General features: G+C 36.9%; 1 protein-coding gene across 1 annotated transcript in view; it reads left to right on the plus strand.

Annotated features, from left to right (window-relative positions):
- The window catches only part of LOC150104294 (uncharacterized), a 636,238-nt gene that overhangs the window by 345,926 nt on the left and 268,778 nt on the right, over positions 1–21,534 (plus strand). Inside the window, exons 31-32 of the mRNA XM_090396452.1 lie at positions 1,331–1,489; positions 11,440–11,610. Coding sequence (XP_090252578.1) covers positions 1,331–1,489; positions 11,440–11,610 — 330 coding nt within the window. The remainder of the gene's footprint in view (positions 1–1,330; positions 1,490–11,439; positions 11,611–21,534) is intronic.

A 21,534-nucleotide genomic window follows, 5' to 3' on the forward strand; every position in this document is an offset into this window, starting at 1 on the left:
CATCCATCTAACTCCTACTTGATTTATCCTTCTGACTCTAGGTATATATTCAGAAACTGCTTTCTTTGAATGCTTCTTGACTACCTCCCATGCACTATCAACGTCTCTCCCCTCCAAATTCTTTTGTCATGGCTTTGCTGAAAGCTGATTCCTCTGCATATCATAATCACCTGCTTTATAATCCCACATATATTCCTTCTTAACAGAAAATTCTGCATGTCTGGCAGTCTCTCGAGTCAAGACTACATGATCACACTCCTGAAGAAGAGGCAGCATAGCTAGATTGTTTACTGTTAAATTCTTTAATGCTATGAGCAGATTCGGTACTCTTCAACATTGCATCTCCTCCATTACATGCTGCCTCACTTATTATCTCTCAGCTGCTGTATAAATTCCATTTTCTTCCCTGCCTGTGACTATTCCTCTTCCCATTCTATGTCCCTATAGTTGAAATCGTCCATAATAATTAATCAACCTGTACTCATCATACTAATTTGAAAGTGTATGTCATCTACATTCTCCCTTGTACTTCCTGGATTATAGCAGCAACCAATTACATATTTAATTCTGTTTGCCTATATCTTACACTAGATAGCTTCAAATAAACTGCCCTCTGAATCCCTGTCCTTGTAATGTATTGTATTTCTACTTTTTCAACTTTAATACCTCTGCTGTCATTAGCAAAACCTGCCACCCCTTGTCCTGTTCCCTCTGTCCTCTCTGAAGATACCGTATCCCTTGCATTCTTTTTCTATGACCATATCATCCCTCAGTCAATCATGCCTCACTAATGCCTGTAATTTTTGGTCAAGTTTTGCTACCCAATGCCCAAAACTCCTCATCCTTATTTTAGATACTTCTGGCATTGATATACATAAACTGTAATATCCTCCAAATGCTATGGCAGTGGCGAGTGGCAAAAAATACATAATATGATAAGTATTATGTATTTTTATGTATTAAAGAGCTAGTGTGGGCCTTCTGTTTGGTGTCTTCATACTCCATGGAGATGTGTTTGCAATAATGATAATAATAAAAATAATAACTATTCCTAATAATAATAACTTCAGACAGCATTACTTGGAACAGTCCATATTTTACGATGCCACTTGACAAACTATTCTTAAATTCTTGGGTAGAATTTAAGAATAGTTTGCTCTGTATCACCAGTCAAATTGTTGTTTAAATGATATCTTATTTTGACTGTGTATCAATTATGTGAATAAAATAATAATAAAAACTATTAAATCTACACATTATTTATCTATTATCGCTTTAGTATTGAACATGCTAGGGGAAAAAAATTCTGAGTTCTGGTTCATATTTATAGTGCATTGCCCAGCTGGAAGCTTTGCTTCGAATGATGAAGCTTGTAAATTCTGTCCTCATGGTTTCTATCAAGATACTACTAGGCAAGGTGCATGTAAATCTTGTCCAGATGGAACCTATACCAAGCAGGAAGGAAGCAAGAGTGTAACAGATTGTATATGTATGTATATGTTTTTATCTTATCATCTTAAAATTATATTTATTAAACTAACTTTCAACTCCATTTTTCAAAATTGTATTGGGCTTCTCAATTTTGAATGTTTTCGTGTTAAGCATTTAATGTGAATCATGTTGAAGATATGAACATTTATTTTATTATTATTATTCTACGTAGGAATTAAAATAGGAAATAAAGAATTAACCAGCCTTTTTTATGCTGATGATCAAGTTATTTTTGCTGAAAATGAAGCAATTACAGAAAAATCTACATGCATTGAACAAAACAATAGAACAAAAAAAAACAGTATGACATGAAAATCTCAATAAATAAAACAAAATCAATATCATTTCAAGGTAAACAAATTAAACGATGCAAACTAATCATCCACAACAAAGTAATAGAACAAGTGAACAAATTTAAATATCTTGGAAATTACATAAGCTCTAATGGAAAAATTGACATTGCATATAAAAAGAACAGATGTCTAGAACAATCCAAATAAAACTATATAAAATAATAGCCAAACCAATTCCCAATTCTTAATATGGTAGTGAAACATGGACTTTGGGAGAATGAGATAAAAGACGAGTAAAAGCTGCATAAATGAAGTTCTTAAGACCACTCACAGGTTATAAAAGAATAGACAAGATAAGAAATAAGGAAACCATTATCCATAATTAACAGAACAGAAGACATCATAAACTGTAGAAAGAATGAATGAGGACAGGTGGCTAAAAATTGCCTGGAAATATAAACTAAAGGGATGCCGATCAAGAGGAAGACCCAGGAGGAGATGGGCAGAAGACTTTTTAAACCCTTGAAAACGTTATAGGCAAACAATTACCTATTACGGGAAGAAGAAGATTATTATTCTATCACCACCATGGAAGTCCAAAGATTCACTGCAGGAGTCCACTCACCATTGTTCACATTGCCTTTCATCATCCTCAATGGTTCTAAGAGGTCCTTAAATACCCACAACTCATCATGGGTGCTAAGAGAGTGTTCAGCTGAACTGGCTATTCCTTTAACCAGGCTATATAATTTGAGTCTCAGAACAGGGATGATTCTGCAGGAATAGAAAGAATTTATGATGATCCAATTGCACAAGGATGATGCCTTTGTATCTTCCCTTTTATCTGCCGCCACCTTTATGCTCGAGATGTGTAAATAATTCACATTATCTATGTGATCAATTTTAATTTTCTCAGCCCCCCCCCTTTTTTTTTCTTGCTGGGAATGGTCGTTTTCTGTGTTGACCTCATCATTAATTTTGCCAGCGCAACGCCTTTTACTACCCCGCATCCAGGCACCCTGACTGGATCCCGATATAGAGATCTCCCCTTTTGAGAAATCACATGTGAACTTATGTTTCTTTAGGAAGTCAATCCCAAGTACTACCTTTGCAGTAGTATGAGAGGATTCCAGGAGAATCAATAACTCTGGTGAAACATTCATTTTAAAGCCTGGTATCCACATGTTTACTTTTAACGTCTTTGAGGCATAGACAGTGGGGTCTGTTATTCCTTTTAACATGACAGTTGGTTTAAGTTTAGTGATGCCTTCGGATACTCAGGATTGCAACTTCCTGACTAGAGATCCGGTTATCACTGAAACTTGTGAACCAGTGTCCAGCAAAACTCTGCATTTTGCCCTTCTTATTTTCCCCTGGAATCATGGAATTTTCCCCCTGACTATTAATGTTTCTTGGCCATCTCTTAGTCCTCCGTGTAGGATGATGGTGAGTCAATACCATATTGGCCTCAAATCTTCTATTTCTGTCATAGTTCCCTCTGTTATTAAAGCAGTTTCTGGCAATGTGCCCAAATTTGTTGCACCTGTAGCACTGGGGTGGTTCCCTCCTATTTTCCTTTTCACTGCGTGTTTGCTCAGAGCATAAGTTTTCCAATGAGGGGTTTTGCCTTGAGCTCCCCCTAATCGAGAATTGAGTTAAGCTTCTCCATCAGGGGCTGCTGTAGTTTTTCTACCTCATTTTTGATAATGGCTTGTAGTTCTTCCCTAAGAAACATTGACAGCCTCTGATCCTGTTAAGGATCAGAGGCTGTCAGTCTTTGTGGTCTACATTGTTTATTTCTTTGATCCTATCTCCCCCTTTTTCTATCTTCTGTTTACTCATTCCCTTTTCTTTATGATTATCACTCTTCTCCTTTTTAGTCTCACTCTTGTGTTCAGACACCTTTGTAATGTTGCATGGTTGACTGGCTCTAGAAGCTGGATGTAGATCACCCAATCTCTCTTCCCTATCCTTTATTACCTGATAGCAGTCTTCTAATTTACTTATCTTCCTCTTATATGCTGTTTCTTTATATTCCTCTCTTACACCTAGTCTGAACTGGTTAAAGACTGCCCAATCTAAGTGGCTCCTTTCCTCATCTGGCACACTGAAGCTATTTGCTAAGGTGAGTAGCCTATTGTAATAGTCTGTGATATTCTCTTTGTTTTCCTGCTTGCACTTTTGCAGCCTCCACAGGTTTGGACCCATGCTTCTAGTCTTGGTAAACTGGGATATCAAGGTATTTTTGAACTGATTGTACTCAAAAGTTTCTCTCAGTATAGGAGAGGAGTACAAAAAGTTCTTCGCCTTGCCAATTAGTTTGTTCCTTAGTATGACTAGAAGTTGAAAATCCGACCAGCTTCCAGCGTTCCTTAGTTCTTCTACGAACTTAAAGAAAGATAAGACATTGTTGTTGTCTTCTCCAGAGAATTGAGGGATTAAAAGGTGAGGATTCACCGTTCTGAAGAATTCTCTATTCCCCATTCTTTTAGTACTGGTAACGCCTGAATTATTCCCTCAGTATTATTCACAATTCATGGTTAAAAAGATTTTCTTTTACACTTTATAAATACTCTCTATAATTATAATTATACACTTTCTTGTTTAATTGCCTGAGATTTTCTTTTACACTTTATAAATATTCTCTATAATTATCCACTTTCTTATTTAATTGCCTGATTTTAATTTTTTGAAACTGTTCCAATCCACTTGTACCTAATTTAATTACTGTGGTGGATTTTATTCTGCCGACGGCTGCGCCATTGTAAATGATGGTCGTGCACACTATTGTAATATCTGTGGGCACTGTTGCTATTATAAATTCTTGTATTAATTTTATATATATATTTTTTCCTTATTCCTACAATATTATCTTTATCCTTATGTCAATTCCTAAATCTTTAATCTTGTCTTGTTCACTTATATATCTCTAATTTTAAACTTATGACCTTCTGTTCCTTATATTTTACCTCTAGTATTCCTATTTTTTTATGCCAAGGATCTCTAGATATTTATTTGAATTATTGACTGCGCCTCAGGATCTCCTTTTGTGGCATTAAATATTACTACTTTTGGTATTATCCTTCCTTTAACTTATATACAGTCGTGGCTACCCCTTTACTTTAATTTTGTATTAATTATCTATCTTCCCCGCTCACAAGCTCAGTTGTTTTTGAGAACAGTGCATCAACAAATTAAAAATCAGGTGACACTCTATTAATATTTAAACAACAAGTTTAATTCACATAAAACAATTTTACACTAAGCTTGCAGTAATAGAATAAATCATCTCAATTCAGATCTATAAAAATCATTTAGTTAAATTCCTGTATTTTAGTCACATAAATTATATCACATATCTAACTAGGTTTCCTATTATAACACAAATCATTTATGCTGAGCATTGGTACACGTTACTTAACTGTTAACTCTTAATTATCGAGCACATAGATCATATCTTTTATGCACAAACACTCATTCCTTTTTATGCTGGGAATATTCTATGGGCAAATTCCACCAATTTGGCAAACAGTTAAACTCTGACGTATTTCACATACAAATTCCTGACAATTATTTAACTTCTAATCTTTAACTGTTAATTATGCCTATTTTGATCAGCCTCTACTTTACAGTCCACTAATAAAAGGTGTCCTTTAAAAACTCAAAGAAAAATTGGAAAAACAGATACACTCACTTTAGTGGTGACTACCCTCTATTGATCTGGCTTCACACTGGAGCTCTGTTCCTTTTTCTTCTGTGTCAGGTTTTCGCTCCCTGCTTGTGCCAGCGATAGACTTGTTGACGGCCTGCGGAGTCAGTATCTTCTCGGGACATGGGCGGAGGTTCTTCAGTTTATGGAGTAGTTGCATGTGCGTAGAAGGCAACGGAGCAATTTCCTTCCGCTTGAAGATTCCTTCTGCTTGAACTATAGCTCCCGATGTAGAGTTTTCATCAGGGGTCTATTTCATTGCCTGGCAGATCGGCTCCTCTCATCCTTCCTTTAAGACTCTGGCATACTTTCTCCAGACATCGCGTTCCCGATGGCATACATCTGACAGATAACTGCCGACGACTTCCTGCCGACTCCCCAATGCCAACGATCTCTGGGTCACCGATGAAAACTTCTGGAACCGAGTCACTGCATAACATCCCGTGATCTTTTCGCCAACGCCTTTTATTCACTCACAAATCCTTGCATGGAGATATGGGACCCCTGAACATTTCGGTGAAAACCCTTGATCCCTTTCTCTGACTGACCCTTCCATTGTTTTTCTCCAACACTCCCCAAATCCTATTCGTTCTGGCAGCGGACACTTGTTTGAAGTTTTTGTCTGTTCACCTAGCACACCTTGAGCATTTCCATGTAGAATACATACACAAAATTTGATGTCCTTATAAGGAGCTAAAAATACACTGTTTACTAGTGGCAAGGTATTGCCTTAATCCTACACCTTCTAGAATATTCCCTTATTTGGTGGAGAGCATATACAATTCCCATAGGGATTGTTTTCATTTAACAAACATCTATGTACAAGTTACAATTCTTACTGGGTTTGACCCTGGTAAAATTTTATGTAAAAATGCCTTGTCTTTATGGAACTACATAAATATTTTTACAGAAACTCATCAAGCTAGGAATCTTGGAGTGCAAGTTGAAGTTCAGCAGCCATGTAGCAAAGATTGCAAATACAATTCAAAAGATAATTGCAATGCTGAAACAAACTTTCACATATAAAGATAAGGATGTTGTTTTGCCTCTATACAAGGCCATGATAAGACCCCCCTCTTGGAGGTCTTATCGTGATGTGTGTTCTCAGATTTGTTCCAGTAGCTGACTTTTTGCTGTTAACCTTGGCAAAAGCAATGGAGGCCTTGTTTTTTTCCAGGTGATGCTGAAGCTAGCATGTTCTCTCATGTTGTACCATCACTTTGCATTATGGTTTAAGCCAATAAGAATACAATTTGGTTGGCTAACTCCCAGATTCCCAGCCTAACCTCATCCATTCAGTATCCAGGTAGATATCATGTCTTGTAATAATAGCTATTGGGATACCTTTTAGCTGAGGATCAAAAATTTCAGCATTTTCTGGCATAAATCACATGAATACAGAATGTATACTAATCACCCTTTCAGTAGAAGGGATCGTGCAGAGCATGATTTGGACTGTCAAGGAGTATAGTGGTTATTGTGGCTGTAATATGAAGTTCAGTTAAAAATTGTGAAGTGTGGATTTGGATGACTAGCTGATCAAGAAGTCCCATGTGGTATCTAATTCAATTACATGCACTATGTTATGGTCAGCCTACAAAATGACTACTGCTGTACAATCAAATGAAGGAATTCTAAATCTTCATGATATGTTTAACCTGCCCTTAATGAGTATCGCTCACAATGGATATATGACGAGATATTCTTCTTACATCCATTACATAAGAATACATTCTTCCTAATTGGAGAAAGTGCTCACTAGGCTACTAGTGAAACACGGTAGCCCAACTGGTTAGCATATCCATTCTCCAGTTAAGAGGCTGCGGGCTTGAATCCCACCTAGGGCATGTTTGTGAGTGTTCCTCCGTCAGGAACAAGCTGGTTGGGGTCTCCCAAAGTCGTGGCATTAACTTCCTCCTCCCCTTCCAGTGGACCCTGCACCAAGTTGGATATAATGCTAGAGGGGAAAAAAATTGTCTAGTGAAGCACATCTACACTAATTAATTACTGGGAACCAAGTTACTGTTGCCATGTTTAGTTTTCAGTTTTTGTCCTCTTTCTTCTTATATGTGGTGTGATGTAACAGCTTCCTGGGCATGCTGAGCACACTGCATCGACACTAAACCTCTTTAAAGGGCAAATCAATAAAATGGTTCCACAAGCAAGTGACTAGATAATACATGGTAGTGTAGATAAAACAGCTAGATAACATTAGTCCAAACTCAATGATGATGAAAATTGTGCCTGATAGTTAGTCTGAATTTATAGTTTTTTGCAGGAGGAATTGTTGAGGCCACACGATGGACTGGAAATGGGGCTCTCTCTCTCTGTGAGAGGTGTGCCTATGAATCTTTCACACTAACTACATGCCTCTGATAACTACTCATTAACATTAAACAACACTGAAAGTCAACCCACATGAATTCTTTTGATATACTGCAAGTAAAAGAAAGAATGAATATGAAAGAATATGAGCTTTCTAGATTAACTCTGCGCACAATCCTTCCACCATAAGGACAGAATCTGTGCATTCATTGAGTCTGACATTCGATGCCAGAGATGGTAACTCTTTTTATGATCTGCTATACAGATCATTAAAGGGTTACCATTTTTCCTCCATCCAGTTATATCCATTTGTTGTTTACATTTTTCCAAATTCTGATAACTACTCTGACTTTCTACTGTTTGTCTCAGAAGCGTGATCATCTACAGTCCAGTTACTAAATAGTGAGACCTTCTTTCTGGGGGACTTCAATGTTCATAACTCAGAATGGCTTCTCTTCTTCATTTTCACTGATCAGGCTGGAAGAAATACAGAAGTATTGACTATCAATAAATATTTCTTTGTGAAATTTGTAAAATCTTTTGCAAAATTTCTATTTACTCATCAGAATATCCAGTAATCCTCTCTAATCTAACACATTGATCTTTTAGTAACCAGTTCTCCAGATAAATGCATTATGGATGTCAGCTCTCTTCTTGGTAATTCAGACCATAACCTCATCCAGACGTATAGAATATCCCTACCCCCAGTCACTCAGCCTAATGTGATTTGGCACTAAAATAGTACTAAATGGGTTAACCAACATGAATTTTTGCTCCTTCTCTCCTTGAGCTGATTGTTGTTTTTGCTCAATTATTATTACTATGCTTATAATGCTTAATAATTACTAAAATGAATTCCTTCATTTTCCATTCCATGTCGATTTTCCAAAAAGCAATTTAAGAAAAGAATCAGCATATCACAAGTAACCTGAAACCAAAATTCCAGCATCCCACTCAGTCTACAATTCAGCATACAGCAGTTACAAAAAGACCTTTGTGCTGGCCAATCCATATTCAACTTTGAAAAGGCCAAATACAAGAATTTTCTTCTCACTCAAATAACAGTCAAAATTTCTATTCTCCCTCACCAAGGCCATTGGGGACAATTTCTGCACATCCATTTTTCCATCTCTCTCACATCAAGATAGTACATTATATTTACATACTTATCCTCTTAACTCCATGGGAAGCATAGGACTTCAATCATTGCTCTCCATTGGGCCCTGTTTATTGCTTCTTTCTTAATCTTGTTCCAGGATTTTCCCAGCTATTTCATCTCTGCTTCTATTTCTCTCCTGCCAATCATCTTGAATAATAACTCTGAGAATAATTATTGAAATATTATGACATACCAGAGAAAATAACAAATATGTTAAGCAGTGTATGACAATTATAAAATCAAGATATTATATGAGAATTTAACTAAAGAAATAAAAACAACAAGAGGTTGTGTTTATTTCTTTAGTATTTCCTTCTTCTTCATCCCTGTGGATTCCATCTCAGGACTGTCTTTGCTACATCCTTATCTGGATTTCTGATTGTATGTCCTATCCACTTCCATTTTCTTTTTATTATTTCTGTTTTGATGTTGGATTGATTTTTTTTGTCCCATAAGGGTTAATCTTTGTTATTTGTTGTTTGAAATTCTATTTGGCCAGTATATTCCTGTTATCTTCCTAAGACATCTGTTGATGTAAATCTGCAGTTTATTTACATTCCTTTTGGTTAGTCTCCAAGTTTCTGATCCATATAGTAAAACAGTCTTTACATTTGTGTTGAAGAGTGTTTTTGTCTTGAGATTTATTTCTTTGCTTATCCATTTTTTCATTGTATTCAAGGCAATTTTAGCTTTTAGTATTCTGTTTATGTCCTTTTCTGTCTCTCCTTCAGTGCTCACTACTGTTCCTAGATAAACCAAGGTGTCTACCTGTTCTGATGATTCTTCTACAGTCGAGTACTACTTTGTTTGGGGTTAATCTTTGTTATTTTGATTTGTTTCTAAGCCACACTTTGAAGCTTCAAAGTTTAAATTATTTATTTTCCTTTGCATATGTCGATGCTTTGATCTAGCAAACATATGTCATCAGCAAAATCTAGATTGGTTAATTTATTTTTCCATCTCCATTGCATATTAATGCTTTCATCTATTGTATTTCTCATCACTCAGTCTATTAGTCTAGTAAATTTATTATACTCAGTCTATTACTGTTAAGATGATTGTAGCGGACAGTATGCATCCCTACCTTACACCTCTTGTTGTTTGTATTTCTTTAGTTAAATTCTCATTATATAATATCTTGATTTTATAATTGTCGTACATTACTTTATTGCTTTACATATTTATTATTTTCTCTGGTATGCCATAATATTTCAATAATTATTCTCAGACTTATTATTTGGTCTATGCATGATCTGTTAGGTCTGAAAGCTGCTTTGTTTCTTCAGTTTACATTATATTTCATGTTTCTAGTGAAGATTTTACTAACTGTACTCAGAAAAGATATTCCTCTTCAAACATAAGTTCATACAATTCCATCAGTGTATAATACTGATAAAACTGTACTCCAGGAAATAGATGAAGCTAGAAATTCTACAGTTCTGTTGTATCCTCTTTCTTTATTTTCACCAATAAATAATCATGTATTCCAGTCATCTGGCCACTCTTCCTTCATCCATCCCACATTTACTGTATTCTCCGGACTTGGCTCCGTGTGACTTCTCGTGCCCAAAAGATTCAACTCGGGAAAAAATTTTCTTCAAGTGAGGATGTCATCAAGGCTGTCAATAACTATTTTGCACAATTTGAAAAATCCTACTTTTTAGATGGGATGAAAAAATTGGAAACTTGCTGGACCAAATGTGTAGACCTCAATGGAGACTAAGTTGAGAAATAAAGGTGATTTTTTTCCAAAAAAGTATGTTTAACTTATTTTTTTTACCAACCTTTTCAAACAGTCCTTGTAACATCACAAATGTAAATTATTTATAATGCAGTAATGAAAGTCTTTCTATTCACAAATGTTCTTTCTCTCTCTTATATTTGTCATTCTCATATGGCTCATTAATGATGGTTCACATATTTACACTTTTTAGTAATTCTAATTCAAATATACCATCCAAATATAGCAGTCTACTTAATTATTTTCTAATATATCTCCTAATACAAACACATTTGTTTCCCCTCACACACACAGATTTGGTTACAATCGGAGAACCTGCCATGATATGTGATGTGTCAGCCAATATGCAAACACGAAATTGTGGTGGCAAAATGTTTTCTCTTACCCTGCTAGAAGATCAAGGTGGTGGCAATTGCCTCAGTATGAACATGTTGAGGTGACTACTTTAGGTTCTTTGTGTTCCCTGTTTGCAGGTTTTTTTTTTTTTTTTTTTTTTTTTTTTTTTTTTTTTTTTTTTTTTTTGAAAGGCGTAGAAAAAAAATGTTTTACCTCCTGGATAGTATTAGGACTTGAGCTAGCATATAGTCACCTTGTTTATAACATAATTTAAAATATTATCTTTACGGTTATTTTTTTTATTGGATATTGGTTGCTTAAAATGGCTTACATTGTAAATTATAATTTCATGGAGTACATTTTCAGATTTTTTTTTTTTTTTTAGCTGTTTGTGGATATGGTACTTATTCACCAACTGGATTAGTGCCCTGTTTGCAGTGTCCAAGCAATACATATACTGGTAGGCCATCAGAAGATGGCTTTAAAGAGTGTTATAGGTGTCCAGCCAACACGTATACATATTCTCCTGGATCAAAGAGTCCTTCTGACTGTAAAGGTACATCTGTAATTTTGAATGTTGCATTGTTGTATTTTTAACTGAATGCTCCAGTTATGTTATTTCTCACATATATCCAACCTATATATTTATAGCCAGTTGTGGAGTAAAATAACAGTGTGTTATATAGAATTTTATTTTAGTTGGTTAGAATGTTTCAGGTTCATATCATGATGCAGTGGCTTCAAAAATTGGCTTCAAAATCAGCATATTCAAAGAATGAAACTATATTATAAAAATGATATCCTTCATAAGTGCAAATATGCTTGTCTACAGTTTATAGGATCATGTGTTCCTATAAACTGTAGGAACACATATCAAGAACTGTAGGAACACATGATTTTCTGAATAGTATCAAGAATTACTATTCAGAAACACAAGCAATAGTGCATTACAAAAACATAGAAACACACCAAATAGCAATTAAAAAAGGAGATATGCAAGGCTGTCCATTGTCACCATATTTATTCAACCTGCATCTAAAAGAAGTAGAAGATGAACGACTACTGATGTGTGAAGGCTTAACTATAAATGGAAGAAATATAACACATTTAGAGTATTAAGCAGATAAAAATCCTATGTTGTTATATAGCCAGTAAGTGAAACTCAAGATCGAGAACTACGATCTATATGAGTTTCAATGCCAAAAAACTATCGGCGGAGGCAATTCAAAGCAAAGGTGGAGCAAGCTCCCTCACTATTCTTGATATTCTCTCATAATGTAAAACACAGCTCCTAAGAGATGTAATACTGTCATTACATTATGAGGAGAGGTCACTACCCAAACCGGTTTCAATCTTTTTTGAGGTCTCATCAGTGAGTAGGTAGACCTGGAAGATATCAAAGCTTAGTGAAAAGAACTTACATACCTTCACTATACGAATGCTATAAAGGTGTGCTTATATTTTGTAATTAAAATGAAAAGCCAAATGGCTAGTTTTCTGGCAACTTAATAGAAATTAAGCAGATAAAAATCCTATGTTGTTATATAGCCAGTAAGTGAAACTCAAAATTGAGAACTACGATCTATATGAGTTTCAATGGCTATATAACAACATAGGATTTTTATCCGCTTAATTTCTATTAAGTTGCCAGAAAACTAGCCGTTTGGCTTTTCATTTTAATTACATTTAGAGTATGCTGATGACATAGTTATTACTACAGACAGCAAAGAAAATTACAAAATATCCTGACCAAGCTGCATCAAACAATTATTATTATTATTATTCAAGCCTCCATGGAGTCAAAAGACACATCCTGTGATGAGTCTTTTGACTCCCCATCTTATTTACAGCTTCCTTTTGTAACTTTCAGGAATGGCGCCTTACATCACTCCTTCCCGCTGTTCAACCAAGCGAAATAACTCCCCAGTGTCAACCCTGTAAACAGCTCTCAACAGTTTAAAAGTCTCAATCATATCACCTCTCCCTCTTCTATCTATAAAACTCTGCAGTCCACATTCCCTCAGCCAATCCTCCTAACTAACATTGTACAGTCCTGAAACCATCTTTTATCTGCCTCTGTACCCTTTCCACAATTAATTTATCCCCTTCCAATCCTGGGGACCAAATCTGAGAACAATAGTCTAAGTGTGGTCTGATCAGGGTCTTATACAACGGAATGATAACCCTTTTATCTCTGCAGGTCAGCATCCTTCTCATTATTGCAGCAATCCTCTGTGTTACCTTCACCACCTTTGCAATATGTCCCCTAAATTTCAGGTTTCTATCAATCATCAACCCCAGATCTCTTGTCTCCCCTACTTCCTTTAGTACAACTCCTCCCATAGAGTATGCAGCATCCCATCGATGTTTCCCAAACCTCAAGACCTTACATTTTGCTGCATTAAACTGAAACCCTCATTCATTTGCCCATCTGTCTAGTTTATTCAAAACCTCTTTCAGGGCTACCACATCTGCACTATCACTCATAACCTTTCCCAGCTTCACATCACTACAAACAACTGAATATCTCCCTGCAATCCACTGACAATGTCACTGATATAAAGGTTAAACAATATAGGTCCCATTGCTGAGCCCTGTGGAACCCCACTTGTAACCTTCTGCCTTCTTGAAACTGCCCAACCATACATAACTCTGATACCAATTGGACAGCCAATCCTGAAACCAGTTGACCAATCTGACATCCAAACCTATGTGCTGTAACATAAATATCAGCTTATGATGTGGCACCCTGTCAAACGCCTTTACAAAATCCAAAAAAACGTCAGTATATGGCGTTTTTTTTTTTTTTTTGCTCCAAATTTCCCTTTCCCTCATTAACTGCTCTTGTCACTTTATTATAAAAGGCAATCATATTACTTAAAAAAGAGCACCCCTTAACAAATCCATGTTGACACTCACAGATAATATTACCCTCATCTGCCCACTGCTGTATATGGTCCCTCACTAATTTCTCCAAGATCTTAACAATTGTTAAGTAATAACAATTACTTAACAATAACAATTTTGACACATAAAACTGGCCTATAATTAGACACTTCCAGTCTGCTAATCCCCTTATGCAATAGCACAATCTTACCTTCCTTCCATTCCCCAGGCTCCTTTCCCTTAGCCAGACTTTTATTGAAAAGCCAGGTCAAAGGCACTGTCAGTTCCCTAGCACATTCTCTCAAAACTCATGGTGAAATACCATCCAGTCCCACAGCTTTACTGAAATCCAGAGTGTGTTTCAAATACTCTGGATTTGAAACACACTCTCCTCCTGTACCTCTAAACCTTGAACCTGCCCAATCCCTCTAGCATTAAAACTGACTTCTCCAGGATGAAATACTCCAATAAAGTGTTCATTGAATAATTCCACTATGTCCTCTGCATCAGTCACTCTATTCCCATTTTTATTCCACAATATCAATCTTCCACAGTCATTTCTCCTCCTATTGGCCACATATCTAAAAACTTCTCTAGGATTTTCTTTGGATTTTAGGGCCAATCTCCTCTCATATTCCAGTTTCGCCTTCCTTACCATACTAGTCACTCTGTTGGCCTGTATCTTATATTCTTCATGCATCTTCTCTTCACCTGTCTCCTTATATCTCTTGCATAGCCCTCTTTTTTGCATGCAATTCTTGTTTAATATTAGTTGTCATCCACTTTATACCAAATTGTGTCCCCTTTTTCACTTGTGGAATACAGCTTAATATTGCTGCTAACAAATATTCCTTCACAATTTCTCAAGCACTAATGATATCCCAGCCTTCCAATTCCTCCCTCCATGAAACTTCCCCAAGTTGATATCTAAGACTACTATAATCACCTGAATTATAATTCCACATACATTCCCATCTCTTTGATACTCCTGCATGTCTATTTATCTTCCAAGTCAAAGCCATATGGTCACTCTCTCCAACTGGTGGGAGAGATGTCATCTCAGTTATTATCTACTCTTCTGATGCTATGACCAAATCCAAGACCCTTACACCTCTTGTTCCCTCTATTACATGTTGCCTAAGACATTTGTCCATCAAGAATTCTAGAAATTCCATTCCCTTATTGCTACATGCATCTTCCTCTCTCCAATTTATACTGCTGTAGTTAAAATCTCCCATAACAATCATTCTTCTTGCACTTGCCAAGCTCAACTGTCTAAACATCTCCTGGTCCCCACCCTCTGTGCTCCTTGTTTTGTAGCAACACCCTACTAAATATCCTGTCTTGCCCACCTATGCCTCACACCATATCCTTTCAAATTCATTAGTGTCACTGCTTTCCAAAAGCCTTCACTCTTAGAGGACATAAGTCATCACTTATCATAAGCAGTACTCCACCACCATGCTTTCCCTTCCTATCCTGCTGAAAAATGCTGTACCCTTCTACTTCTATTCCTGTTATTATTTCCTCTTCTGTCAACCATGTCTCAGTTATCCCAATAATCTTTGGCCAGGCTGATGCTATCAGTGCCACCAATTACTCTCCTTTATTCCGGATACTCCTGGACATTAGTATAAAGCTTAAAATCGGCACTGTTTCTATTATCCCCTCTAGACTTCATTGGGCTCAGCATTACCTGATGTCATCCCTCTTCTCCCATGCACCCATTCCCACAATAGGCCACCCCTGTTACCATCCACCATGGGTATTCTAGTTTCACTGCATTGACACACACCCACTCGTTCAGAAAACAGCAATCTCTCTAGATGCCTATGTCCTTTCCTCATACAAATGTGAGCGGTCTCTCGCATACAATTCCTTTCTGTTCTCAAATGCCCTCCAAGCATCCACATATTCCAATCCTCTCTTCTGACACATTCTAGCTATTATGTTATTCAGTATTACTGCTCTTCTGCTCAGCTTGTCACTATCATACCTAGGCAACACACACACTATCTTTCCTCTCTGTGTTTTCCTTTGTACAACCTCAAGCAAGAATCTCATATCTCTCGCCACCCAATATACATTGCTTCCCAAGTCATTCGTTCCTACCATCACAATCATCTCATCCACCCTTTCACCCCTCTTAATTGTAGCCACTCTTTCTATTGTTCCTCCAAGCAAACACTCCTCACTCATCCTATCTTGTACCACTGATCATTAAGACCCCATACATAACACCTCTTACCACCCTGTTCCTCGAATGCTCACCTGCATCTCTCACTCTCTCTCTCCTCTAACACCTTCTCTCTGTGTTCCCCGTACCTGCCTTCCTGACATCACTCTATCCGTGGTACCACACACTTCCTCGCATTCTTCTCATTCCCTCTCTCCTACTGTTTCCATTCTCTCCTCTTCTATCATTCCCATAACTCTCTCTCTCATTCCCTCTCTTCTACTGTTCCTATTCTCTCCTTTTCTATCATTCCCATAACTCTCTCATTCCGCTCTTCTGCTGTTCATATGCTCTCCTCCTCTACCATTCCCATAACTCTCTCTCATTCCCTCTCTTCTATTGTTCCTATTCTCTCCTCTTCTATCATTCCCATAACGCTCTCTCACTCCTACTCTGATTCACCTTGCATTCTTCTCTTCCATTTGCCTAATCTCATCTTTCACACTTTTCATCTTATTCCCGACACATTCCACCTGCTCTTTCAGCTCATCTATCTCTCTCTGCAAGTCACCACTCTTGTTTGCCATCGATCCTCCCAATTAAAAATATCTCTGAAAATTTCACAATCATTGAACCTTTCCGCACTCCCTACTCTTATTTTTTCATTCGTATTTCTCTTGCTATTCTCACCCCTATCATACCACTTATATCTCTACATGGAGAATCTCCTGCCTCTGACTCAGCGAGGTCAGTTATAGTCATCTCTAACTCGCCAAGTTCCTCCCATTGCCTGCATTTTGCACATATACGTATTTCCCCTTCTCTCACCTGCCACATATACAACTGCCTGGACTCATACATTCCCAGATGTCCCGCATGCCACAAAATCCCTTATTATGTCACACAAAATGGAGTCCTTAAATCGGGAAGGACTTGGTGATATGCCATTTGCAATTGGAGCTGCCACTGCTGCCATTATTCAAAATAGTGTCAAAGAACTATTTTGAATAATGAAAAATTTTGAAAAATTACAACTAAACACTGAATAAGTGTAAGTGAGTATATCTATAAGTTAACTATAAGTATAAAACATATTTAAGTATACTAAATATCTAAACAATGAAAACTTTTTTATCTTCTTCTTTTCTTCCATCGCTATGCATCCGATTCCGACCCCGCCTTCTCTGTAACCAAAAATACACAATATAGAGACAATAACTAACTCCAAAAACAACCAGTTGTATTACAGAAAAACAACGTAGCACAAATCTTGACAGAAGTCACCAAACAAGTAACAAATATGATATGAAAATCAATTTTAGTAAAACAGAACTAATGGTAGTAGGAAGAAAGAGGGAAGCAATCCAAATATAAATAGGAAACAATAACATAGAACAAGTAAAGCAGTTCAATTACTTGGGATCGATGATCACTGAAGTTCTAGACTATTTCGAAACCATCAAACACAGAATCAATAATGGATGGATAACAATGGGCAGACTACAAAAATATGGAACAATAAAAGATTAACCAAAGAACTCAAAGATATATAAAACAACGATAGTTCCCACAGTACTCTATCGTGTGGACAGACTTATGTGTTCGTCGAACATGTTGTTTATTATTTTAACGGTATAATAGAACACAGAAACTAAGTAAATAATTAATTTATTAACTTGATGCTGATATTTCGCTGGTGTTATAACCAGCATCTTCAGAGCACAAAAACACTGTTTGTCACAATACGCGAGACTAAAACAACATGGTGTACTTAAACAAAATTGTAGCAGCAACACAAAGACTAGAGTCCTGAGTTTGACGCCCTCTATCTGGAAAAATTTGCATAATATTCTAATATTCTAAATACGGAAATTGGAAGTTGAAATCTTAGAGAATATCACCGTTGCGTCGGTGATATTCTCTAAGATCTGCCAAAGTTCCGTATTTAGAATATTATGCAGTGATTCTCGTAATGCACTGATGGTTGCATTTGCTTTTGTTAATTCCAGGCGAGTGGTGCTAATCTGTTCGCGTAACAGCGCTACACTTGCTCGTTTGTAGATGCGTTGGGCTTTGGCCGAGTGGAACTTGTTTTTGATTTTAACATAGTTCGGTATTAATTTGGTGTCTCGGCACCTCTTTAAGAAGGCTAACCTGTTTAGTTGCCGCGCCAATTTCAACTTCCACTTACGATATTGTCGTGTCTTGCGTACGATATCGTCTCCGTGAAGAATCCTTAAACGTGTGGACAGACTTATGTGTTCGTTGAACATGTTGTTTATTATTTTAATGGTATAATAGAACACAGAAATTAAGTAAATAATTAATTTATTAACTTGATGCTGATATTTCGCTGGTGTTATAACCAGCATCTTCAGAGCACAAAAACACTGTTTGTCACAATACGCGAGACTAAAACAACATGGTGTACTTAAACAAAATTGTAGCAGCAACACAAAGACTAGAGTCCTGAGTTTGACGCCCTCTATCTGGAAAAATTTGCATAATATTCTAAATACGGAAATGCATAATATTCTAAATACGGAACTTTGGCAGATCTTAGAGAATATCACCGACGCAACGGCAAAAAAAGAATTCGACAGAGTGAAAAACCGGCACCAAAATAAGTTCGAAAACCTCCAACAACGGAACACCATACAACGACCGCAATTACAACAAGACCTCGTCGTCGTGAATCTATCGTCACTCACCTTAAGCAAAGAAGCCACGACTGCTTTAAGTCGAGGGCACAACTTTGCCATAACCCCTAAGCAAGTTCCAAAAGCCGAAATAATGGCATCCATCGAACGAGGCATATACGACCTGCTGCCAACAATAGCTAACAACATACGTTTAGATGTGGCCAACATCCTAAGCAAGTCCAAGCCTCCCAAAAATAATATCCCACATAAGGAATTCATTGCTATAAAAGAGCTACACAACAACAGCCAGATCACCATAACAAAAGCAGACAAAGGAAATGCAACCGTGGTGATGGACACAACTGAATATGAAAACAAAATGCATACACTATTACAAGATCAGTCAATATACAAAATTATAGATCGCAATCCCACCAACACACAAAAGAATAAGGCACGAAAATTATTGAAAAAAGTCACTTCCTGGCACAAAGACACAGTTAACAAACTCAAACCCTTCCATGTTAAAACACCAAGGATCTATGGAGCACCAAAAATTCACAAACAAGGCACACCGCTATGCCCAATTGTGGACAGTATAAATAGTCCCACATACAAACTGGCTAGACATTTAGCTAAGCTACTAGCCACTCTCACAAACAATTCTCCCTCCTTTGTCAAAAATTCAGCACACCTAAAAAGCATCTTACAACACCTTACCCTAAAAAGCTCAGACTTAATAGTAAGCTTTGACATCACTTCACTATTCACAAATGTACCACTAATAGAAACCCTCAATCTACTGAAGTCACACTTCCCCCCTGATATATTTGAACTATTCAAATTCACAATACATGCAGGATATGTCACATGGAAAGGGAAAATATACAAACAAATTGATGGGACAGCCATGGGCTCCCCCCCCCCCCAGCCAACTTTTACATAGAACACCTGGAAAAACAAGCAATCAATACAGCCACTCTCAAACGAACAATTTGGCTACGCTATGTTGATGATGTACTTGCTATTTGGCCACATGGCCCTGAGACATTGAAAACATTCTTAGCACATTTAAATAGCCAACATCCAAAAATCCACTTTACTATGGAACTAGAAACCAACAACTGTCTGCCCTTCCTGGATACACTCATCACACGTCTCCCAGATTGTTCCTTATCATTTTCAGTTTTTAGAAAACCCACACATACAGGCAGATACTTACACAAACAATCACACCATCATCCTTCTCAACAATATGGCATATTAAAAACGCTAACCCATAGAGCTAGAGCAATCTGTTCCAATGACAAGGCTCTGACTGCTGAACTGACTCACTTGCGCCACACCTTCTTGGCCAACGGCTACAATCCACATAAAATAAACAAAATACTAAACACTCCTAAGAAACCCCTCCCACCATCCACCACAGAGAACCACAACAAAACAGTCACCATCCCTTACATTAAAGGCACATCCGAAAAGATCTCAAGAATTCTCAATAAACATAAACTACGCACTACATTCAGACCATGTAGCAAATTAGCCACCCTCATCCGCTCACCCAAGGATAGCATTCCTCCTTTATCACATCCAGGAGTCTACCAAGTACCCTGCTCATGCAATCAAGCTTACTACGGTCAAACAGGAAGAACTGTGAACATCTGCATCAGCGAACATAAAAGATACGTTCAGAATTATCATTATGGGAAGTCGGGCCTAGCAGACCATGCACTGGATACCCCTGCACACAGGATCAACTGGAAAAACACAAAAGTACTATACAGAAACCCGTATAAATCAGAGAGATTGTTCTTAAAGGCGACAGAAGCCCTAAAACACACTCCAAATCTCAACAAATATGGCTGTATTAACTTGCCGAAGATCTGGGAGACAGTCATATTAAGAAAAAACTAGCACATTTCTAGGACTCTAGTAATATAAGATAGCTATTTTTTTTTTTCAGATAGAGGGCGCCAAACTCAGGACTCTAGTCTTTGTGTTGCTGCTACAATTTTGTTTAAGTACACCATGTTGTTTTAGTCTCGCGTATTTTGACAAACAGTGTTTTTGTGCTCTGAAGATGCTGGTTATAACACCAGCAAAATATCAGCATCAAGTTAATAAATTAATTATTTACTTAGTTTCTGTGTTCTATTATACCGTTAAAATAATAAACAACAGTACTCTATCGCTCAGAATGCTGGATCTTAAGGGAAAAAGAAATAGATAAACTCAATGCTTTTGAAATGAAATGCCTAAGAAAAATCAATAGAACAAACTGGACAGAAAGAAAAACAAATGAAAAAGTTAGAGAAGAACTTAACAATAATTACAGCACTAAAAAAGAGCCAACTAAGCTGGTTTGGACATGTTTCTAGAATGAACCCAGAAAGACTACCAAACATACTATTAAATGGTAGAATTGAAGGACAGAGCAGCAGAGGAAGACCAAGAATGAAACGGATTGACATCATTAAAGAAAGCACCCACTTAAACTCCATAATAGAACTTTATAAAAAGACAGCAGACAGAAAGAAATGGCAAAAATTATTCGTCTTTGAAGAACACAACCCGCCATGAGCGGAAGAGAAGAAATTAATTTTTACTATTTTAAATATCTAACTTTTTAATTCATACAGATGATTCTAAGAATTACTCAGTTTGAGCTCAAAGAAAATTCTTTCACCTTGTGATTCACAGTTAAATGCATTTCTGAAAGATATCATCAAATACTTTACAAAACAAACTGAACCTACATTCAGCTGAAAATTCTATT

This window comes from Typopeltis vanoorti, chromosome 8 (assembly GCF_054136105.1).
Source record: "Typopeltis vanoorti isolate ZY-2024b chromosome 8, IOZ_Tvanoo_1.0, whole genome shotgun sequence".
In the NCBI taxonomy this organism is placed as follows: Eukaryota; Metazoa; Arthropoda; class Arachnida; order Uropygi; family Thelyphonidae; genus Typopeltis; species Typopeltis vanoorti.